General features: G+C 34.1%; 1 protein-coding gene across 1 annotated transcript in view; it reads left to right on the forward strand.

Annotated features, from left to right (window-relative positions):
* Positions 1-13,343, forward strand: part of LOC129220943 (sex peptide receptor-like) — a 195,711-nt gene extending 182,368 nt beyond the window's left edge. The window contains exon 3 of the mRNA XM_054855381.1: positions 10,594-13,343. Within this exon, the coding sequence (XP_054711356.1) occupies positions 10,687-11,901 (1,215 nt within the window). The 5' untranslated portion in view covers positions 10,594-10,686 and the 3' untranslated portion in view covers positions 11,902-13,343. The remainder of the gene's footprint in view (positions 1-10,593) is intronic.
* The last annotated feature ends 12,737 nt before the right edge of the window (positions 13,344-26,080 follow it).

The raw sequence follows: 26,080 nt of genomic DNA on the forward strand, positions 1-26,080 counted from the left end.
CTAAAAGCCTGTCAAATGTTGCTAAAAATACTGCCGGTTTGCGTTAACACTTGTTTAACTTGGATTAACTGCTCAAAGAAAGAGAACGGGTCAGTTGCTATGGTTCTGAAGAAATTTCACTCCAAAAACCTCTATTTAGAACACCTGTAATGCGCATGCTCTGAAACAAGTAAAAAATAAAGGAATGCAAGTGCATTGTGGGAAAACTCAACAACACATCACTCCCACTTCCGTATGATTTCTTTTTCATTTCAATAAATAAAATTGTTCATTACAGTAGACCGACCAATAAATAACCCCTTAAATTTCTCCGCTTTAACCTTTAATTAACACTTTAAATTTATTTTTTAAAGTTTCAAAAGATTTTTCTTAGATTAATTAAATGTTCTTCCTTTACATCATTTGCAAAAACCATAGAAGTTCAGAAAAGAAAGCTCATTTTCAGTTTTCTACAAAAATCGTTGTTTCTCAGAAAACCAGAATTCCTAATAAATGCTCAAACTTGGCTTTACTTCTCGAACCCCGTTACTAGCGATCCTTCCCGTAACTAACCTACAATGTCGGAAGTTCGCAGATATAAGTAATCATTCATCTAACCCAACGAGCGTCTATTTTGGATCCTATCTGAGTATCTGAATGCAACGAGTGAATTCTCTTACGGCAACCCTGTTGGTTTCTCGTTATGTATCTAGTTAATACTACATCTATGGCTGAACGCCGACGAATAATGCTATGAGATGTTTTTTTTATGTAGAAAACTTGAAATGGGAACATTAGTCGTTAGTTATACTATACTGTATCTTAAATTACATGACATCAAGCAAATCAATGTAAAGAATTACTTCAAAATAATACATGTTTTTTACAATACTATGCCATTGCTAAATTTTTGATTAAATTTTAATTATTAAAATATTATTTTAGAAACTTGAATCTCAAAGGGCAAAAATGTTTATGTCTATAACAAATTATACTGAATTAGTACATAGCATTTCATGAACTCAAATACCGACGAAGACGGAGAACACCTCTATTTAAGATACAAAATTTTTTCATCCCTTATTCAGAGGTTCTATTGTAGTATCAATTTTGAAAAATGATTTCAGCAGTAGGCTTACATAATTATCCTGTAAGCGTAAACGTACTCACACAAAGTTATACCAACGCACACAAAATATTATCAAATTCCACGGAAAATGTTCACCCTCAGTTTTCAATTTGAGAAATAACACTAACTTCGAGAGGATTTCTTGATCCTTATCTCTTCGGAGAAAATTTTTTAAAAGAATATTTTTCCGGAAATCCGCAGAATATATTTCCACAGATACGCCATCCATCATAACAACTGTCAAATAAAACAACAGACATATAAATCAGAAACACCACAACTTCTGAAGAATTTCTTAAAAATTCTTTCCTTTTACGAGAATTTATTATTCTTTCTTGATATATAGAACTTTATTGACAGAGTTATGAGCGATATTTTTTAGTATTTTGAAATAACTTTGCGTGTTAAAAATATTTGAGACAATATAAGCATTTCACTTTAGCAAAAGAAGATCACAAGAAGAGCACAAATTCATTTTTTCTGTCGTCCCCTTTGACTGCAGAACATAAACTGAAATCTTGTCACCGTGTGAGTTTAACTGATTATTATTCCTTTTTCAATGAATTGACATCGATGAATCACCCAAATGAAAATTTAAGAAATTTTTTCCTCACTGATTGGTTACCTTTATTATTCAAACTATCATGAACGTATCAAATACACAAAAGATTATATCATATCACACTTCAGGGTCCCCCTTTACTTACCATTCTTTCTGGCCATGAAGACAGCTCTGTTTTTTTATCCAGACCAGTAGCCGAGTAATCCCAGGTCCAACACCTGCAGAAGCATTTAACCACGTGGAGGACTTCGTGACTACGATACATTTAACGAGCTCCAGTGACCATTAACGCACACGGAGGAACTTCGAACAGATGGCATCGAACCAAGGACTCTTCGATTACGAGTCCGATACCTTACGATCAGGCCACCATGGCCTTTATCATTATTATGTTATCTCTGCTTCATTCATATTTCCTGATGACCGAAAAATGGGACTGTATTGGAGGCTTTGGACTTTCTCAGACCTAGTGCCATCCCCCAATATGGCATTCAGTCTTTCGTATGCCACCATTGGGGTGTGGAATTCACTGGCACAGAGAGTCTTAATGCCCAATTTCAAATTAGATGGTGGAACAATGGTTTCCAAACTTTTTACATCTGCTTCCTCCTTTTTCATGAAAACTCTCCCCACACCCACCCCTCTTTGTACTTTCTATAATAATTCAGTTTCATAATGTTACCCTGAAGTTAGTTTATTTAATGGGTTAGAAAAACTACTCCATACTTAATTTAATAGTTCTTATTCACTAAAGCATAAACGATTATATTTTAGCTAGAAAATCGCCCGTCAAGGTATGACGGATGAAAATTGCTTCTACATTTGAACGAAGCAATTGCCTGTTTGATGATATGCTTATAGTTAAAATTTCAACACTAACTTCAGTAGATTATCCCTAACTCCAGTAGATAGCGTTCATTGTTGACCCTTTTTCGTTTCTCATTCTCCTAAAACGACAGCTTTACCAGTAGAAGTTTCAGTAACCGACTCCAGTTCAGCCTTGTCAAAATAATGCATTTCCTTGCCTGTCAAACATCACCAAAAAATATTATCAAATTATCATGCTATAGCACCAGTTTCATTGTTGATGACGTCAGAGCGTTACTCGATCAGTGAACCCGTTATTACATATATGAGGATATTATGATATATCTGCTTCACTCTCTTATACTTCCTGATGACCGAATGGGGTTGCATTGACTTTTTCAGCCATAGTGCGATCGCCCGATACGGTATCCGGTCTTTTATGTGCCATCATTAAGGTGCGGATGACACTGGCACAGAGAATCCTTAACGCCCAATTTCACACCAGACGGTGAATTGTGGTTTCCAAACTTTTTACGTCTGTTTCCCCTTTTTTCATGACAACTCTCCCTCTTCCTCATTGTAATTTTTATAATAACTCAGTTTCATAATGCTACCCTGAAGTTTGCTTATTTCATGGGTTAGAAAAACATAACCGTATTTAATTTTATAGTTCTTATGCACTAAAGCATACATGATTACATTTTAATATGAGTATTGATATTTTTTTTACACTTTAACTCTTGCAAAATTACGGAAAAGGAGAAATTCAAAATGTCATATAAGTGAAATATTAGCATAATGTTAACGTGATGAGTAGGGATCTTGATTTTGAAATTTTCTCAAATCTTGGTGTTATTTAAAAAAATAATATGTTCTTAGTGTGAACACTGAAACCCGAATGCTGTAGCGATGACGTGTTTCAGATTCTTATTTTCTGACACCGATTTGATTTTTGTGTTTGGATGTGTGTGTGTGAGTTGAAAATGATACGTTGGTAATATCTGTGTCCCATCTTTAAAATTATTTTATGCCTCCGTAGGGAGCACGCCCCACGGATTGGAAATCTCTGAGTAAGAATGTTTTACGCGCTTATTGATTTTTCTCGATCATTCAGATTATTAGTTACCTTCCTTCTGGATAAAGTATCCAGGTGCGATGATCGACTTTTATGCACTTCGCAGGCATATCTCTCCAAGCGTAGGGCGCTGCTTTGGATCATAGCTTCAAGTAGAATCCGAACAACTATTGGTCGTATTCATTCGCCGGTTCGAAACTTGTAAAACAAAGAGCATTCGATCGAAAACTTCTTCAATCCATAACGGTCTTATTCACCAGCCCATTTGAACCTTAGTCAGATACACAAACTGCCGACTTTAAGCCTTCTTTGAAGGAGGCCTCTTGGACGAACTGGGTGTCGGAAAGAAGTTTGAGTCGGGCAATACTGATCGAAACAGCCGAGGTTTAGCCGGTATTCAAATGCAGATACCAAGTCGAGGAACAACTTACGCTTCAAAGTATGTCCCTGGAAGAGCCACTGCATTGAATTTATTTTAAATGTTTACGTAAATGCAAAATTACAAAATATATTCTTCATGTGCACCGACATTCCTCGTTCAGTAAATTTTAAGATCTCACAGAAATGTTGAAAATCTGGAGTTTTTTAGTCACTTATTCAGTTTAATAAATTTGCAATTAAAATACATGTTTGTTTAACAAAAACTTAATGGCTTAGATACTTCATGATATTTTTTCAGATTATTAAGAATTAATTTTATATACAAGATTAACTACTTCCATCTTGTACTATTGAGATCTGAGTTTATCTTTGTATCTACATATCTATGCACGTCACTCTAAAATCTTTCGAACGTCAGAAAGTTTACAGTCGAACCAGGGATCGATAGATTCGTAATTTTCTTAACATCATGTTTAGGAGGGTTTAGTTTTTCTACGACTTTATTTAGCGGAAATGTTGACAACGGGAAAATCGGCTAAAAATTAATAGAGCGAGAAGAACAATTGCAGGTAATGTTTTGAATGCCCCAGTTGCTCTACAACAATAATCTTCTAATTCTTTAATCCCAAGTTCTTCCAATTTTTTAAATGCTGAGCTCTCTTATCTTAAAGCTGTAGCTTTCGATCGTGTATACTCTCCTAGCATTATTGATTCGATTTATAATAAGCTAATCAAGCCATCTCAATCTGGCAAGGCTTCTGCTTCCAAAGCCGCCAACACTATTGCTTTGCCTTGTTATCCAAAAGTCAGTCATTAAGTAGCAAAGGTTTTTCAAGAAATTTGATTTCGATACTGCTTTTTCTCCTGTAAACAAGATTAAAAACTTGAAGCAACCCATTGATTGCTATAGCAACTATGGCATTTACAGCATTTCCTGCAACTGTGGACGTGGTCGTGTCGGTGAGACTAAACGTGCTCTCGAGTGCCGTCTGAATGAGCATGAAAATTATCTTAAACATAAAGAACTTGCTCGTTCTTCCATCGCTCAGCACTGTTAGACTTCTGGCCACTGTTTTGATTTTTTATCTGCCATAATTATTTGTAAACGTTCTTCGATCTATGACCTCGATTTTTGGGAAGTTTAATATATTTGGAAAAATTCTCATTCTCTAGATTTTTCCAGCACTCTATTTCTTCCTGATATTTGGAAGCAGTTTTTATAATTGCTTCTTCGGGTTGTTCGTTTTCTCCCACTATTTTGTTTCTAGACTTCTGATTGGTTGTCTCCTCCCCTTGCTGCGCGTCACGGGGGCGACGTGGTGTTGGCTCATTGGTTGGTTGTCGTCCTGTCGTGAATTCCTATTGGTTGACCTATTTTGCAGAAATCCCGGGGTCCACGTGGTTGACGTTCAGTTCTCCCACGACTTTCTGGTTGTCTGCTGAGTTTTTTGAAGTGAGGAAGAGGCTCCATTGTTGCCTTAAAATAGCTATATGCGGTTTTTTCGTATTAATTTGTGGTTTATTTACGTTGGTTTTTCAATTTAATCTAATATTACCATTGCACAAATTTAGCACCCATCTTTTGACGTAATTCTTTTGTATGCCGACCGACATTTATATTTACTACATGAAAGAAAACATATTAGAAATGGATGTCGTACTAAATAATACAGAAAAGTGTGAAAAAATAACGATTTAAATATGGATAGAAAATTCCCCAAAAAAATTACCGTCAAAGGCATTTTGTGAATCACGTCAAAACTATTTGAAGACTCGACGTTAAGGAAAAAGTAAAAGAAAAAAAAATCCGATAAAAGTGATTAAAGTATTTTTCATCTAATCGGTTTAGTCAGCAGAAATTTTTCATTGAGGGCGGATTTCTTTTTCTTTTTCCTGTTAATGCCAAAAAATGGGGCGAACATAAAGATTCACTCACCACCTTCGCATTAGAGAAGAGACGCGGGTCAAATCCGGATTTATGCGGTTCATAGGATAACTCCAAAAATATCTCCGGAATATTTCCTTTTTGCTTGCAGGATATTTCACAAAAATAACAATTGCGTGAATAAATTTTTTTCTCCCTCTTTTCCCGGGGGTTATATTTTAAGGGCCGTTGCGCAGAAGAAAGGGCTGCCTACACATTTTGATATACTAGCTGAACTGTTCGTAGCTGACTCGACGTACTTTTTTAATTTTTGCGAAATTGTTCAAAGAAATACTTACAAGGAATTAAAATTGCTATCTCAGTAACTTCTTCTTGTTTCCTTTTTTACGATTATTAATTAACCTGCTACAACAAAGTAGTGATTTGAAAAGGGGATAAATTTTAAGAAGGGTTGGTTATATGGTATTTGAGTTTTTTGCTTGATCTTGCTTATTGCAAAAAGTTCATTGGCAGCCTTGGTCACCATGTGTAGCAAAATGGTCCTTAAAAGGTAAAATACGAGTATGCAAATTAGCAGTGTTTAATATGTTATTCTTGTTCGTTTACAATGATTTTTAATTGCCGAAACCTTTTTATCTTTATTTGCATCAAACGATCACTTTTATACACAAAACAGAAAACTTTTCAGTATTTATTTGAGGATTTCTAGTTTTGTTAAGATCTGCAGCATATAACATTTTTTTGTTACACAAATCACAGTTTAACAGCTTTTACGTTTAACACCCAAATAGGAAAAAATACTTTATTTAATATATTTGTATCACCGAAAAAATAATCAAACTGACGATTATCTTCAGCATTTTAAGAAAGAAAAAATGAAGATATAAAACATCGTAATCATCCATGCAACTTCTTATGGGAACTTAGGAGATAACTTATCAACTGTTGACGTATTAGGTTCGCCCAGAGGTCAAAATTCGATGATATTCATTACTGAATATTTTAGAAAACTTATAAATTTTCCAGTTTCAAACATTTTTATTTTTACTCTTATCTGTTCGTTTACTTCACATCTGGGAACTAAAACTTCTACACGTGCCCGTAGTAAACCTACGAAGCCTCAATAATAAAACCGAATGCAAGAATTTCATTTCTTTACGATCAAGCGAGAAATAGAAACACATAATATTATCCAGCAATTTCTTCACGCTAACTTATGTTGCGTGAAAAAGCAAATAAAAATGAATTTTGGCTAACTTATAATTGCTTTTCGCTTTTTTTCTAGTTAATTTAGCGGGTTCGCGTTTTTGAGCCGTAAGACGGAGTAAAAAGTCTTCAAAAGTATTTTTCACGAGCTTTCCAATCATACCAAGCTCTAAGCACTAAAATGCATTTTTTGTGTAGAAAGAACGGTTTAAAAACTCAATTAAAACTTGATGTTAGACGCTTCCAACAATGAGTTTCAACAATGAAAATGAGTCAAACTTAAAAATTATGAGTTTCACCAACTAAAAAAGGCTTATAACTTTTTTCTAGTGGATTTAGGTTATTGGACATAGGGCGGCCTGACAAGAACCTTATTTGGGGTATTTTTTAAACGCCTATCCAACCATATTAAATTCAAAAAAATTGGACCATCCATTCGCGTAGAAAGAGCCATTTAGGGCGAAAATACGTTTTTAATTAATATCTCCGTTAATTACAGTCTGATTTCAAAAAATATTTTTAGTGACACTAAAACTCGGCTAGAGCTCCTGACTACTGAACAAAAAGGGAATGAAGAAAATCTGTTCACAAACAGAGGAGAAAATGGTACCGAAAGGAAACTACTTCCCTATTAATAACTATTAATATCACAGGACGCGGGAGCGCCCCGCCCCGCCAAGGAAACCAAACGTCAGCAGCCAACAGAAGCAAATCCACTGCCAAAGATGAAAGAAAATAAAAGCGACCAAGAACAAGATTACACTAGAGAACAAGTTGGGGTTTTTTGGGTTTTTCACCCCTCTGCATCTCAGCCCCATGAAGACACACGGAGTTGATTTTTGGTACACTCAATCTCTAGTGGCCCCTGACGCCGAAAACCAAAATACAATCTCCTGGACCATCAGGAGAGGAGGAATTTCAGTTAGAAAATCGCTGTTCAAAAAAGTTTTCGCTTTCTTTGACAGGGCTACAGCCCATACGAAAAAAGGAATCAAGCTGAAATTTTGCACACACATTCCTTGTGCCCTACTGATGTGACATTTAACCCTTCTCCCCTTCCCCCTAGTTTTTACCCCAAAATTGTACCTTCCCGGGGATCTATCACAGTCCCCCGGGGAGCTACGGTAATAATTTTTTGTATACATATTCTTGGGAGGCCATTGAATGCATATACAAAAATTCAACCCCCAGGGACAACATGGGCCGGCGTAATTGAAGTTTGAAAATCACTAATTTTCCCTAAATTCTGATGTACTTACTCTCAGCTCATAGGTTTGTTCATCTCGGACTGCAATTGCAAGGTTAGAACAGATCTAACAGTTTTTCCAAAGTTGTCTTAGGAAGTAAAATTCAATCAAGACTAAAACATATCCAACAGTTGCAACTAGACGTTAAATCACGTATATCACAAATTTGCCACACCGACTGCTCTTGCGCGCAGACTCAGCTCATTGGGCTTTCTGTTTTCAGATTCTATGTTGTTCGTTTATACTTAAGCAGAGAAACAAATTAATGAATGAGATTAGAATGCTGTCCTTCCCCCCCCCCCCCCAAAAAAAAAAGTTTTGCTGATACGAAATTTCCTTCCCCCTGTTTTTCAGTTCTGATATATTTATGGAGGGAAGAAATTTTATATGTCGGCGCGAAACCGGGGTTAAACCATTACAATATTTTACGTGACAAATAATATGAAACTGTACGCATATGAATACGGCACATATAACTTTTTAATTGAAAGCGAAAAATAGCACTTTTTTATTGGTTTGCTTTCTTTCTAAATTAATGGATTTTTCACAAACAACACATAATAAATTGAAAATATATGAAATACGTGTGTGGATATCCGTGCTTTGCAGTAATTTGTTAAGTGAAAAAAATTTTGCAATTAATTTGAGCAAGACTTTTATTGAGCTTAGTCCGCGCGCAACATGCGCGTTCGCTATGGCAAACTTGGGACAGTCGCGATTTGACATCGAGTAAAGTTGTATAGATCTTCTGACAGATTCAAATTTAAAATATTTAATGGCTTAGTTTTTTTTTTTTTTTTTGCTTGGTGATAACATGCGTTATTTCGTTTTTTAAATGAACTTTTAAACAAAACTAGGTATTAAACAGGACAAAGACTTCTATCAAGAAAAAAATAAATCACCAAACAATTAAAATTATCCCATAAATCGTAAAATAATCCACGATTTAAGAAAAAATTTAATTAAACAAAAAGTGAAAAGCTAGATTAAAATAGCCCTCAAGCTTTAAAACATTTAAAGAAACCTTCATGAAAATGTTGAATAATCTGTCAAATAAAGAAACTGTAATAGAATTTATTGCGAAGTTGTAAAATACTCGAAAACAATATAATTTAAAATATAGTATTTTATTATCCAAGAAGTTTTCTTTGCAACAGAGAGGATACAAGGATTGCAATAAAATTTAAACCGCCCAATTCTCGCAAAATGAACATAGAATCTTAATAGTCAGAAAATAACTTGACGTAAAATTAGGCTAGCCATTATTGTTCCTTAAAAACACAAAACAGCGTTGTTTCAATTGAAAATTTTCTGACTTGAAGTTCTCAATTCTAAAAATACAGACAAAATCTTGTTTGGCGGGAAGCTTTTCAATGTGATGTGGTTGCTTGGTGAGCAAAAAGCTTATCGCCAAACAAGATAAACAATTTAAACGATCTATCCATATTTCTGAGGAGTTGTAGGTGGGAGGAGGTTCTAATGGAAGTAGCTGTGATGAAAAAGGAGAAGAAGGAGGATGATAGTTTGGCAGATACTTGGCGGGCAAACTAGATATCATAACTTTTTATCGCTGAGGGTTTTTGGATTTAGGATGCAGGTTTCTTTTTTGTGCGGAAAAGTTAAAGATTTTCTTGGCGGGGAAATTTTTACAACAGGGTTGTTTTTGATGAGATATAAAGATTACTTATCATCATTTGCTTCTCGTTAGACCAATTTCGTTAAGCTCAGGTTCATCTTTATTTTGTAACACAATTACTTTTTTTTTTTTTTTTTTTGGTGGACCTGCGGTGGAATTTCGAGATGCAGAAATTCATCACCGTCCACATCGTGTGATTATGCGACATATAAAAGATTTTTTGGGCACTAATTTGGCTTTTAATTCCCTCGGAAAAAAATTAACTTATAGCGCAGGTTCGTATCGAAGTGAGCCCAGGTGCCTCCACCTGGTGGAAACTGGGCGTCAAAATTATTCATGTCATTGGCATCCGCGCATGGCAATGGTACATGAACGACTGGATGGCGTGTCGGGGGATCGTATTAGGTCTGCAAAAGGCTAAAGAGGCGCATCCCCGTAGAAAGAAAGGAAAAAAGAAACTTGACGCAGCATATCGAACTAAAACCATCATCAAGGTAAACGTTTAAGATGGCTATGCATGAGTCTTATTAAAAGTGACTGTCTAGAGAAGGGCCGCTGTTTTTCAATTTTTGTGACACATTATTCATGTAACCGAAAGCACATGCGTAATGCATTGATGTAAAACTTCATGTAAAGAGATACATTTTACATCATTTTAAAAATATTCATTTCTTTTTTTGTTTCAGAAATTTTTGCAGTGATGATGACTTTTTGAGAAATATTTGGTGATTCAAGAATACAAAAATCTACACTGCTTAAAAAGAAAAGTGTCCGACGGTATGTCCAGCATGGAGTGGTCTGATCTAACCACCACGTTCCCTGATGACGACGACACAGATTTTAACCACAGCACCACAGATTTCAATTTTACGGATGATTACTACATACCATATGCAGAGAACATACCAGTTTTGATGAACGTCACAAGAGATGTTCCCCTAAAGTATGCCATGCCACTCTTCGGGTACATTATGCCGTTTCTTTTAATCATCACTGTGATTGCTAACACTCTGATAGTAGTCGTACTTTCTCAAAGACACATGAGAACACCAACTAACCTGGTGTTACTGGCTATGGCCATATCAGACATGCTCACATTATTTTTTCCAGCACCTTGGTACTTTTATATGTACACACTAAACAACCATGCAAACATTTTATTCCCACCAACTGCTTGCTATGCCTACCACACCATGATAGAAGCAGTACCGGCATTTTTTCACACTGCATCCATCTGGCTCACTCTCTTGTTGGCCGTACAGAGATATGTCTACGTTTGCCATCCTACCATTGCCCGCACATGGTGCACAGTTCCGAAAGTCTTAAGAGCCATGGCATGGGTCTACGTCTTTGCAATGATCCACCAATCCACCAGGTTCTTCGACCGAGTTTTCGAAGCAGTGCGATTTCGGTGGAGAGGTGGCATCCATGAAGGCTGCGTCTTCATTTCTGCTGACTGGGTACGCTATTACATCACTGAAAACATCTACTACACGGTGTATTACGGATTCAGGATACTGTTCGTCCACATCGGGCCTTGTCTGGCTTTAGTCATCTTCAATGTTCTTTTGTGCTGGGCGATGCGTAAAGCTCAGCTCAAACGCAAAAAGTTGTTAAATGAAAACCGCAAAAGCGAATGCAAGAAGCTCAGAGACAGCAATTGCACTACTTTTATGCTGATAGCGGTCGTCACGGTATTCCTAGCTGTAGAAATACCGCTTGCAGTTACCACACTTCTGCACATTATGCAGAACGCACTCGATCTTAATATCGCCGACTATGATGACCTCAACTCTACCATTCTGTTTACCAATTTTTTTATAATCGTGAGTTACCCCGTGAATTTTGCCATCTATTGTGGCATGAGTCGACAGTTTCGCGAAACCTTCAAAGACGTTTTTCTCAAAGGTAAAGTTGTTAGCGGAAGAGAGGGGTCTTCCAGATATTCTTTAGTCAATGGACCTCGTACTTCAACCAATGAAACCATTTTGTAAAGTCATCCTAAATCGGCAAAGTATCTGGAACTTTTTTCACAAATACAGTGTACTACATAGTAAAACAGTGATTGCTCGAAAACAGTCCCAAAAAATTGAGGAAAGATCGACTCGAAATATATGAGCCTACTTCAAAATTACACGTACCCTACTTTCTTGGAATGTTCTTCTATAAACAGAACTAATACCATGTGCAGGAATGCACTGAACAATGTAAAGAACGACCAAGTTTCGAGTGCAAAAATAGAGGAATATTAATGAAAATGTGGTTTTTTTCTCCTATGTTTCGCGCAATGTTTTAATTAGGGAGCAAAAAATGTGGAACCTTTGCTGATTTCTTGCCCTATTAATTCATAGCCTGTTACATTTGTATGAATTTTCAAACTGATTAAGTATGTACGTTGCATGTGAGAATTTATTTTTATTTACGGTCAAAGATTTCTGCAGTTCGTATGCCTGAATATTGATTAGTGAAGGCGTATTGGATAAAATCATTTTTAAAAGACCGTTTTAGAAAAAATTCTGCAACTGTCGTTAAATGCGCAATGTGGAATTTTATTTGAAAGATAAAATTGGCAATTACTGTTAATTTATTAATTTACTTTCATTTATTTCTGTATTATGAAACATGGAGCTTCTGTTACTTCACGCTGGATTATTTAAAACTTATATATTATTGTTGGATAACAAAAATAAAAGCATCTATCGTCTTTAAAGACTTTATAATTACTTAACTTTTAACTTACGTCATGAGGAGCTTCAATCACGAGTACAAAACTGTACAGGAATGAAATTGAGGTATCACAATGAACAACAGTAAATGAAACTCAATCGAAAGGCTCGTTCCACAGCCAGATTAACTGCTTATGCTCAAAGCCGACTTTTTAATTTTAGTTCCCTGATTTAAAATATTAGGATGTGTGTAAAAAAAAAACAAGGTTATTTATGTCTTATCATATGTTGTGTTTGTTACACTGTTTTCATAACTTTCAGTCGTATTTTAAAGCACTAAATGCTAAACCGAAGTTGTCGAACATGTTAACGGTTCAAATACTTGCACTGAATGTATATGTGTCCTTTATTCTATTAATTGTTTATTGTGAAATGTCAGTGGACGTAAAAACATTAAGTTAAATATCAAACTTGCATTAGGAAGTTCAATGTCTTCTTGCGCATGTTTGCAAATCAAGGTAAGAAAAAAACTTTGCTGTTAAGTTTGATGTTTCTGAATTCTCTCCTCGTCAGAACGTAACTAGGTTATTCAACTATTATCGGGGGCTCTAGTGAATGAATCTGGAAACGTACTACGAGGATTGAAAAAAATATTATCAATGAAAATTGAACACATCATCTGTATTTGTTGTAAACAGTATTTGCTATTCGTGAAAAGTGTGTGTTCATGATTTAACTCATGATGGTGCTTGTTGTAAATCGAAAATAAATCATAATTTTGCTTTATCTATCATGTCTTGCATTTTACTTTTTTCAGAACTAACTATATGTGTGGGTTTACCTAAGTATGCACTTTAATTTACTGTACTTATTCAATGTATTAATTTAAGCTCAGGACGTAGAAATAAGTTATTAGTTTTTCCTTGATGAAATCAATTTACTTAGATTGCATTACGGAGCAAGATGATGGCTACTAGGGATACAAGTTCCACTCCCACATTCATATTCTTCATAGAGTTCTTTTCTTTTTTTAGTGCACAATACATTAATTAATACATTAACAAACTGAAAAGGGGGACATTCCTGATATTAAACGAAGAGACTCAAACTTTCAGCTTCAGGGATGGGAGTTCCTCACTCTTAATGGTACTTCATCGGTTGCTAAGATTAAACTTTACTACACAACTTTATCAACCAATTATAAATTAGTTAGTCGTTTATATGCCCATTATAATACCAAACATAAAGTTATCATTTAAAGCCAAAATACCGTAATATACGTGTGTGTATATATATATATATATATATATATATATAGAGAGAGAGAGAGAGAGAGAGAGACAGACAGACAGAGAGAGAGTTTTGCTACCATTGTATATACCTCCTTGAGCATTATTAAAGGAATGAATATTTTTTACAATGTAAAGTAGTTTTTATTGTATTCAATTCTGCAATCATCTTACACAAAAATCTGACCTTTCATTTGGTAAGAAGAAACAATTAGTAAGAGAGTAAGAAAAATCAATCGGCAAGAAAAAAATTAATAGGAAAAAAGACCAAAGCATGGTAGAAATTTTCAACCCCAAAGTAGAAAAATTCGCTGCAAATGAGAATTTTTAAAAAAAATGATTTTTACAACAAAAAAAATAAATAAATAATCTTCCCTGTGCTCATCTACGACTCTGTAAAGTTCGATTGATATGTTTCGCCCTCATCTTAAATCTACAACCAAAAAAAAAGGAGAGGAACTTATGATGCTCACATATTAATATAAAAATTACATAAATAAGTCTTTATAAATACACGTATAAAAGCATCCTCATTATCACTAAAGATGTCTGGAATCTAAGACCCAGCGGACAATATGACGAATGAGCTCCGAGCACCACCTTTAAGGTGCTTTGTCCCCGTAAGATGGATCCGGTTAACGCGCGGACAAACAGAGCACCGATTTCTATCAGAGGTATGCCTCCCGAAGCAACTCACCCTTGAAAACCGCCTTGTGTGGAGATGGTTGATTGGATGGCGCTGGAACTGACACACTGTGAAATAAGGAGGCTAATTATAGCTGGAAACGGGAAATCAAAGGAGCCCTTAGAAGACAAGGAGATTGGGATGACTTGGGAACGGGAGCGAACGCTATGGAAATACTTTTATCTTACTTCAGAAAATGGGGAAAGCATAAATATACAGCTTATTTCAAGTTTATGTTATAACGGATTGGAGAATTTCTTGTTTAATAACTGCATTTTTTGCACACAATTGATGTAAAAATACTTTTCGGTAGCTGTACTTGTCCGGCTGTTGTGCTAAACGGTTAAAAACAACCTCTTTGAGCGTATGTAAATTTCTCATCCCTCTCTCAAATTATTAAAAAAAACTGTTTCGTTAATTAAAATAAACACACATTATTTTACCTAAGTTTCAAGTGAGTAACAAAGTTCTGAAGTAACAAAATTCCTGAAATATTGGCGACACCTGTCTGTCAAAACTCCCTCCTCCAAAGAAAAGAGCATCTAATTTAAATACGCTTTAAAATCATTCAAAACTACCGTAGCTAAGCGTTTAAAGTCAACTAATGAAATAACTTGAAACTATCAAAACCGAAAAAAACTAGCCAATAAAAAGAGCAATGAATAAAACACCTCACTAAGGTCAGAAAAAAAATCTAAAATTATTAGTAACAAATAAAACAAAGCAAAATGTTGTTTTTAAAAAAGGTCAATAAAAAAACACTATTTGTACATGAAAAAAAATGGATGATAGTATTCAATTCGAGGGAATGACTTCTATTGGCCACGCAGCGAAGTCTTAGGTGGCTCTCTATCTACAAATCGAAAAGACATTACGAGACTGAGACGATTTTGACAAATGTCAGGAATTGAGCAAAATGTCTACAATAAGCAATTTTTATTGCTCAATCAGAATAAAGAGAAAACCCCCACCGAAGGAAAACGAATTTTATTTTTAAACTTTGTACAATTAGAACAAAATGAAAATCTGTTCGTGCTTCCTCTGAAGATAAAATAATTGAAATAAATCTACTTATTTTGATTGCAATTAATTAAACAAATAAAATTCGGTTTTATTTAATTATTAACCTACTTAGGGCTAGAGCACAAATGAAGGCAGCAAATTACTTTTCGTATTTAACTCACCTATGAATAAAATAAATCATTTCCATCGACTAAAAAAAATTCATCAATGGCAGCTATTCCTTTTTTCAGATTACTGACTCAATTATACTGCAGGTATCTCTATTACTGCATCCAGAAATCTTATCCACAAGTTTAGCGAAACATTATTTTTTTCATTTTACATTTATTTATTTTTTTTATTTAAAATTCTTTCACCTCCGTATGAATGGGAAATTTAATTTTAATAATAAATGCCCTAGGAAACTAATCGCTCAAACATCATCGCAAATTAAGTTAATTATTTTTGTTCGGATCCTCCCCCGCATCTAAGTTTCATACTCTCTCAAACTCTTGAAAAAAAAAAAAGACACCTACTATTGTTTTAATCTATGACACTGTTATTTATATATATATATATAGAGAGAGAGAGAAAGAGAGAGAGAGAGAGAGGCAATTTTTTTTTCTTCCAAATGGAACTGAATTTCACGCGAGTATGAAAAATAACAATGCATTACTAGTATTTCCGTTCAAGTAGAATACATATTATTCGCAACTCCAATAAACTATACGGGGCGCTGCAGCCACTGTCTAATGGCGGATGAAAAAGGTAAAACAAACAAATACCGTAACTTATAACTTGCTTTGAAGCTCAATGAATGACAGTAATTTTTCATCGTGTTTGTGGGAAATTTTCTTTTCTATTCCTCTGAAATTACATTACACCATAAACTGTCTGAAGCCTGTAATTTTCCCCAAAGAAAACGCGTGGAATGGATCTTTTTCTTTAGTATTGTTAACCACCGCAAGGTAGCGTATTCGAACTCTGGAATTTCGAATACAAGCAAAAATATTATGTACAAATATTTCAGGCGATATTTCATGTTTGCAGAAAAATCGAAAAAATATTTGAGCATTTTTACATGTCTAAACAGACTACGTAATACGTATTTCTACGCACACATACTTCCACTTCTAACGTGAGGTTTTGAGAAACGGGGTTCGCCTACTACTCAAAAACTTTTTCCTTTAAGCTCCCGAATCATGAAATGTATTCTGAAGTTGGAAAATCAAGTACTAAATTGACTTTTTCTATTTATTTTGTTTTATCTTTCTGCTTTATATTGTCAGACATTCACTATAAGACAATTTCCGCTCCTAAGACCTAATTTGGGTGCTACGCAGTGGCGCACACATGAATTTTTCAAAGGGGGGGAGTCCAGGACAGGGTCGGACTGGCCCGCGGGTCGATGCACCCTCCCTCCTATGTGTCCTCAAGCCTGAGTACTTTTTTCATTTTTATTTATTTATTTATTTATTTATTGTGCAACTTTTTTTTTCTTTTTTTTGCTCTCACGAAAGTGCGACTTCACTTCGCTTTTTTTTTTCTTTTTCTTTGAACTCGTAAACCTGTGTATAGTATTTTTCCCCCTTCTTTTTTTTTTCCTTTTTTTAAATTTTTTTTTTATTATTTTATTTTATTTATTTATTTATTTTTATACATATATATATATTTTTTTTGAACAATCTTTGTCCATTGTTCTCGTTTGGCAGTTTTGATGTCCTACGATTTTATTTTCCCGCCGCCTCTCTCTGCAGCACCGCCGTCAGTCGGTCGCCTCACGATGCTGCTCCTATAGCAAATACTGTCTCTATTTTGCGTCTATATCTTACACAAACACGCATACATACACACATCTGCACACACACACACATACACACACAGTCAGGCCTGCACACAAACGTACACGCACACACATACACACACACTCATGCCTGCACACAGACACAAACACACAAACCTACATACACACACACACTCTTGTGATTGAGAAAAACATAATTTGAGTTCCAGATGTCAAACTTCAAATCAATATTTATTTTTATTTTTATTAATTTTTTTTCCGCACTTTAGAGGCCAAGTTTGACGCTCTTTTACGTGACCCAGTCCTACCCTGGTCCAGGATCAAAACCCCACCATTCTCATGTCATACTCCAACTTGCATCGAAACTTTTTCTTTTGATTTTGTCGATTGTCTGGTCTTGTTGTGTCTATATATATATATATATATATATATATATATATATATATATATATATATATATATATATATATATATATATATATATATATATATATATATATATATATATATATATATATATATATATATATATATATATATATATATATATATATATATTAGGGTGGTCCTTATTTATATGGGAAGAGATTTTTTTCGGAATTCAACAAATGACGCCCCCTAGTTTTGTGACACTATAATAAAAAGTAATCTGTAACCCCGTACAACGTTTCTCCTAGGTTTGCAAAATATTTTCACAGCGAGGTAGCACTAAAATTAATGTGTTTAATTATTTCATATCATCTAAAGATTTTACATTGAATAAGAATGAAGTAGTGCTTTAGAAACCTTACCTTAATCATACGCTTTTCTCAATGATCTCAATCGTGTGCATTTTCTTCCGAGTCTTGGACTGTCTGTAAACTAATTTGCTTTTGTGACTCAAATTTGGTAAATTGATTGTGAAATTCTTCGATTAATTGTGCTCCTCTTCCAGTTGTATTATTCACAACTTTCAGTATTTTAACGATACCTCTGCCCTTTAAATAGCTTCCTTCATTTTGCCACGAATCAGGATCAAAGAGGAAAACATCTTTTGGTGTTTGTAACTTATCAAACAGTTTTATTGACTTGTAATTGATTCTATAAAGAGGAAGATCTTTACTAAGGAAGTATTCGAAATCATCTACTGTTATCTAAAAAATTTTATACAGTCGTCAGACACGTCTTCCTTATCAGCAAGCATTTTTTTGGAGTAGTCTTTTCTTATCTTCAAAGGTAATTCCTTCATCCAATACGGACAAAGCTACTAATTCATCCCCTAAATACCATAAGTGATTTATAAATTTTCCCAATCACTGCTTCTGCTGCATGTTTGTCATCATTTTGAACGCTGCTGGTTTTTTTAGACACATTATATTATTTAAAGGAGCCTAAATTGGGTTGCTGCGAAAAATCATATCTTCATACAACTTTTAAATGTAAAACAGCATTTATGGGCTTTCTCTTCATGTAAGGTCAATTTAAATTGTTTCCAGTTTATCGGCGTTTTTTTTTTCCCCCAGTTACATCAGGATGTAGCTTTGTATCCCAGTGAATAACTAAAAAATCTAAATTTAAATTCATGAAATTTGATTTTACCTCTCGAAGATTTTCTCTTGCTCTCTTAAGGGATGTCCAATTGATCACAAGGTCATTTGGATTTAAATTTACTGAATCTACATAGGCTGTTAATAAATGAACATAATGTCCCTAATACGACATTTGTTTAACAGTGATGAAAGGCGAGCCGATATCAATAGTTGTTAAGCTTTTTTTGTTGTAGTAGAACAGATATAGACAAGAAGTTCTGTCTAGAACTAGACGAGCCTACTTTCCCGTATACCCATACTACTTTCTAGTACCTGATTAATATTCTCAAAAATATCTAAAATCGCAAATTTTTTCAAACATATTTTTAAAATACTTTAAGCTGATTTCTAGGAATAAAATATTCCTCACTCATCTAAAAAAAATAAATTCGTAAAAAAAAAGCAGAAACTTTTAAACAAAGCAGCTAATACACTTTTTTCTATTAAAAAAACCTTTAACAGCTTTCAAAACGAAAAAATAATAATTAAAATTAATAATAACCACTTACCAAAATAAATAAAAACAATAAAATGTCAACTTAAAGAAATAATTTTCATTGTCAAAAAAAAAAAAAAAAATCGTCTGCGCATATCTTTATGTAGAAATATAAATGACTTCGAGTTTATTCGCCGAAAACTGATTACCTAAATTAAAACTTTAGCGTAAAAATAAAAACAAGTCAAATCAATAATAGTTATTTCACAGTCAAAACCATAGCTGCGGAGTCGGAGTCAATCTCATTTTGGGGTAAAGGAGTTGGAGTCGAATATCTAAGAATCGGAGTCAGTCATTTGTCTTCCGTGTATAAATTTTTGCCAAAGCTACGAAGTCAGAGTCGAAGTCGGGGAGTCGGAGTCCGATTAATCGTCGGGCATAGGAATCGGAGTTGGATTCAAGTGTCCCTAAATTCTCGGAGTTGAAGTCTGGAGTTTGGCGTCAAGAGCTATTTCCAACAAAATTTGTTTGAAAAAAATCCGCCTTCAAGTACGGAATCTACATTGACTTTCAGTTTCCCCGTAGGCGCTAATGTTAAGGGATTTGAACTGTTCAAAATTGAACGAAAAATTGTTCAAATCAAAAAAATATTTTATATACAAGTTTTTCATCAAAAGCTTTTTCCTACAAAGTTTGTTTGAAGCAAATTCGCCTCACAGATCGGAATTGCCTTAAATTTCCCCCGTAGGCGCTAATGTTAAGTTTTTTTGAACTGTTCAAAATTGAACAAAAAATAGTTCAAATCAAAAAGTGAAATGTGGGAATGAGGTGTCCTCGCCGAGACCTTTCGAACAAAAAAAAGTTTGCTCGAATCGGACTATTCATTCAAAAGTTATTAGGGGGGACAGACAGACAGACAGACCAACAGACATTTTCCCCCATCTCAATGCCCTACTTTCCAATTTTTAATTTTCAATATTTATTTAATTATTTTATTTATTTTTGACTTTTTTTTTTGTTTTTTGCGATATTTTTAAGATGCATTAAGCCTTCTTTCATACTTTTTCTTTTTCTGACTTTTAGTAGACTTTTTCTGACTTTTGACTGGAAAGTAGGCTAAAAAAAGCTCCAACAAGTTAGAATAGATACCCATCTAATCTAAATCTTGTGAATTGCAAGAAGAATTTGGTGATAATAAAGGTATATGTACTGAAATAGAAGAAAATTAATTTAAAGTATAAATTTTTACAGTATTCTGATCTGGGCATTTTTTAAATTTATATCTTAGGTACAGTATTTTTTTATGTTAGAGTAATCGAGTATTTTTCAAAATTTATACTTTAAGAATTAAAAATTGCATAAACATTTAAGTATGTTTATAACTAAAGATCAGCGAATTAAACTATAATTGCCAGTATTATATTTAAAGCACTGAAATCTAGCGACCCTGTTTGCCACACCTATAACATACACAGGAAATTTTTTAAAGCAACACCACCAAAGCCTGGAGGAAGCAATTTGTTACCGTCAAAGATCATTCATTAATGGCCTAGGCCATTCATTAATGACCTTTAGAATCCCTTGTGTCTATATTGGTTGAGAGAAAAATGTTCCTCTGCCGCTTTGTTTGAACCGAGCGCAAAATAGCGGTATGGCTGACCCAAGGCCATTAATGTACATGAAGCCTCTGTAACATGTAAAATTTCACACAATGAAAGTGAAAGAATGATCAGTCTGGAAGTAGCAACATCTATTCCGGTTCAAAATTACTTTTATGAAACTAAAGAAAACTTTCACATAAAATCCGCAATTTTTTCTTCGAAACTCAAAAAAGGGGGCCCTAGGGGCACGGGTAATATTCATGGATTGACTTAAAATTTTGCAAGGATCATTTATTTGTATAATGGAACAAATTGAGGGGGCGTCGCGTAAAATATCTACAACTTCAAAAGTAAGGACCACCCTAATATATATATATATATATATATATATATATATATATATATATATATATATATATATATATATATATAATATATATATATATATATATATATATATATATCAATTACTTAGCATTAGTTAATGAAATTAATTTATTTAAAACAAATACCAAATTACCAGAAATAAAAAGAATTAATGTTTTTACTCTTCTCATAAATAAAAATAGAAACAGATACAAAATCATCAATTTTAACAAATATGTTCATATACGGTTAAATTTTGCAGAGGAAGAAAGAGAGAAAATAAATTTTATTTTTCCATTTATATTAAATCAGAAACGATTGTTACCTTTGCTTGGAGTTATTTTATGTACTACATAAATAGGTTTTGTCAGTCAAAAACCTCAAGGGCAATGGGAGGGTCCTTCCTTTTAATTTATGATAGGAAAATCAATAAAATAATTACCTAAAAGGCAGTGGTGATGGGAAACGTACCTAATAAAGAATTTCGATAGATATGCTTCTCAAAGTTAAAATAAAAAGATGCACTGTATGGAAAACAAGAAAGACAAATTCTCAAAATATTAAGTGAAAGGCCAGGAAACAAACAAAAGAGCGAAGATTCGATTTGTCTTTAGAGCTGAATCTGAACCAAAAACATATCACGTCTCAATTGATGTAGGTGATGATTTCAAAGACTTTCTAACCACTATCGTATCATTAAAATTGGGTATTTTACCATTAAAATTGGATTAAGGATGCTCTACTGCAATTAAAAAATTAAAAGTAATAACGTGAAAGACTATCAGATACTAAGCAATAACGTTAACGAAAAAATATAAAATTAGTTTTGCAAAAAGTGGGTCAAACCTTTCTAGTTTCCCCTAAAGTAAATATAATGCGTATACATTGGAGTACAAAAATATATTCAGTTTGTTTCGGTTAACTGTTTCAGAACCGCTAAGAGGTGTAGGGTGCATCGTGACGACTCAAAATCATGCAGCAATGGGGGGTCGGAAATGATTTCTTGACCCGAAAATTTTTAGATATATGCTGGAAGTATTCCCGACTTTTCGGAGTTTCACGCACTGAAGACGTGAGGTGCGCATTGTAGTCGGTGGAAAAAACTTCGAACTCTTACTTTGATCCATGTACCTTTTGAGTTTTTACACGCAAAATTAGCAAGATTTTTCACTTACTCACCGCTTCAGGAAAGCATTTCAGACCCTGCATTGCTGTATACTTTCGAGTCGTCACGATGCATCTTGCCCCTCTTAGAAGTTCTAGGGATCTAAGGACCGTTAACCTTTAAAATTTTCTATTTTCTAGAAAAAATATATGTTATGCATAATTTGGTTCTGAACAATTCGATACCTAGTTCACTACCATACGCTAAAAAACTGTTCGAGCTATCGTAAAACAAATATGAACAATTCCCAATGAGATCAGTGTCAACAATAGCTGCTTAAACCTCTTTTACTCAGATGTCTTTTTTTCGTTTTGCGTGCACGATATTTCAAAAAGTTTTTCGTATATTTTCATTCAACTTTTTTTGTATATTTGTCTGGCTTATTTCTATATTCGGAAGCTAAATTTTATTTGAAAATCATGCTCAGTTAAAAAAAAAAAAAGATTTTATCCCCGAATTTTGGTAACTTTCGTTATTTTTAAATTTTCAATAAAAAATAATAAAATGTTTTCAAAAATTCAAATTGAGGTTCATGCTTTGAGGAAGGTATATGGCAATACTTTAAAATTAACATTAGGATTACACATGCGTTTTTCAGTGAGAGAGAGAGTGTATTGCATTTTTCGAAGACGGAAGAATTACTACAGCCATGGAAAAAATTATAAGGACACGTTGAAAAATGAGTGTAATGTATAAAAGTAATCATCAGCTGCAATCAAATTCGAACATAATTTACTGCTTGTAAATAGAAAGCATCAGGAACCTGTTAGTATGAAATTAAATCACAATATAATTTTTAAATCACAAATTAACACAAATGTATTAGGGGAAACATGGAAAAAATTATAAGGACATTAAACAATTATGTCCCCAAAAAAAATAATCTACAAAATCACTGTTTTTTCAATTATCCTCATCAATCGCCCAGTGGTTGACTCAAAAAGTTCATTTAAAGTTGATTCGGAAATGTTTTTACGTGCCAATTTAATGGATGACGTCCGTTCGTTTTAATTTGCATATTGTGCCCCGTCCTCAGACACGTTTCTAGTAAAATGCCCCACAGATTCTCTATGGGTTTAAAATAAAGACTACGTGTAGGCCAGTCCAGAATTATCACTGAATTGGCCTCAAACCATGAATGTGATCCACAAGACACATGGCAACTTGCATTGCCTTGTTGAAAGAGATAATCACCATCTGAAATAAGGGGTGCTTCAGGTAATACATTTTCAGTGAGCATATCAACGTATGATTCTGAATTCAAGGGAGATCGAATAGACACAATTGGTAGTGCTCCATTAGCTGCAAAACCTGTCCGCACAAATCACACAGATACTTCCTGATTGTCGTTTGAGAACAAAAGGGCCTTCGTTTTGCAAATCATGCCAGTACTGGTGAAAATCATCTGGTCCGTGCAAATAAAAGTTTCTCATGAGGAAATACGACATATTTCCATCGAGACCAATAAGAAACGTGTTTCTTAGCGAATTACAATCAAAACTTTTTTAAAACTTTGGAGATGGTGAATGTGACCGTAGTTTAGCATTTGTAACACTGGGATTCTTTTGTAAAACATTACGCACTCTTCGGCTAGTGCAAGGTACATTCATGTATCTCTTAATTTGAGTAAAACTCTTTTTTTAAGCAAGTTCCGTAAACAATTGCTCGTTTCTCTAGCACTTAGTAATAGTGGGAAGCTTGCCAGTGCGCTTTTTCTCACCATACTTTTTTTGGATTCTTCAAAAAAATTCTAAATTACTGTTTTAGATCTGATACCTTCCTCGCAATTTCACATCCACTCATTCAACTTTTTTGTAAGCAAAATTTGTTGTTTTCACATTCAGAGAGTTGTGTGCTGTTCGGCCTGATAAAGAACGAGATACAGTGAACTATCTTACTGCGTAACAGTGGGTTTTTTTAAATAATCATATGATGCGACTAAATATGCAAATTTTTGTTCCTAGTCTCAAAATAAATGTGTGTCATAATAATTTTTTCCTAGTGGAAACTAGTAAAACTTTAAAAAATTCATGCATTTTAATAGTTTTCAAAATGTTTAAGTAAAGTTTGTCTGAAAAATGTTTTATTTCATGTATTTTATCGTGAAAATATTTGCATACTTTTCTAACTAAGTGGCGCCTAGAATTGGCGACTTTTTGCTTGTCCTTATAATTTTTTCTATGTCTGTATTATTTTTTTTTCTATCATGAAATCGTACTGTTTAAATGTATGTTATATCATGTAATTTTGGGGAGATTTTCAGCTTTCATACAAAACTAGAAGTTTAAACATAACTTATATAGGTATTAAAGAAGAAGAATTTGTGCGACGTACCTCAAAAAGGTAATATCGGCAGAGGAAATAGCTTTTTAAAGTTTTTTGAAGATTAGGATTGACGGAGACCATGGAAAAACAAAGTGTATTCACAACATAAGATTTTCAAAACATTAAAGGAACTTTCTCTTCCGCAAATGCAGTTGCTGAAAAAACAGATAAGCTCTTAGAAATTGACTGAATAAGATCAACCGGATTTACTGAACGACAGACTTCGTCATTTTCAAATCCGGAGCTTCCGTTTCGAGGGAGAACAGTTTTCCGGGCACTAAACTGTTGCTATTCAAAGCCAGCGTGTAGGAATAATTGTTTCCTCAAAATCCGATTCGTAAACCTCAGAATCAGGCTCAAAGAAAGAACTCTGGATTGAAGAAAATGGTTTTCAATTTTTGTAAAGGAAATTCACTGTTTGTTTCTTTCTCCCTTTCCTTTTTGGTTGCGTACATAACACACTGCAATTTTTTTATCAATTGATTTAGGTTTATGTACAATAATGAAATATCTGTTTCAAAGAACTAAATTTTCAGCTCCGATTTAATTTCCATTACATTGCTCAAATTCCAATTCAACGAAATTCCCGTTACAACGAACAAAATTTGCGATCTCTTGAAATTCGTTACAACGGAATTCCAATGTTCTAAGCAGATCGAATAGAGCAACAGGACTTTATCTGGAGTGGGACGTAAGTGGAGTAATACTTCGCTTAAAAGGGATGCAACATTTGCCAGCACCCTGAAAATGGCTTTACTTACATAGACATACGCGGAATTTGGGCGCCTATACTGTCATGTGCTAGAGATCCTATATACGGAGCAGTGTTGCCAGATGGTCAAATCCAGATTTCCCCAATTCCCTTTCAACTTTTCCCCAAAAAAACGATATTTTCTATCGAAATTCCTCAAATTCAAAAATTATTTTTCCTCTAATATTTTCATAAAATGAATCGACTCCCTCTAATATTTTTGTCTCTTGAAATTTTTTTTCCCCCAAATAGCCAAACTTTCTTATAAAATTCCCCAAATTTCTTTTTTCCCCATTTTCCTATTTTTTTTTCTCTTTTTTATATTTATCTTTCTTTATCTTTACTAATAATAAAGCTGAAAGTCTCTCTGTCTGGATATCGTCAGGATCTCTGTGACGCGCATAGCGCGTAGACCGTTCGGACGATTTTCATGAAATTTGGCCAAGAATTAGATTGTAGCATGCGGGTGTGCACCTTTAAGCCTTTTTTCGAAAATTCGATTTTGTTCTTTTTCT

Source organism: Uloborus diversus, chromosome 1, assembly GCF_026930045.1.
Source record: "Uloborus diversus isolate 005 chromosome 1, Udiv.v.3.1, whole genome shotgun sequence".
Classification (NCBI taxonomy): domain Eukaryota; kingdom Metazoa; phylum Arthropoda; class Arachnida; order Araneae; family Uloboridae; genus Uloborus; species Uloborus diversus.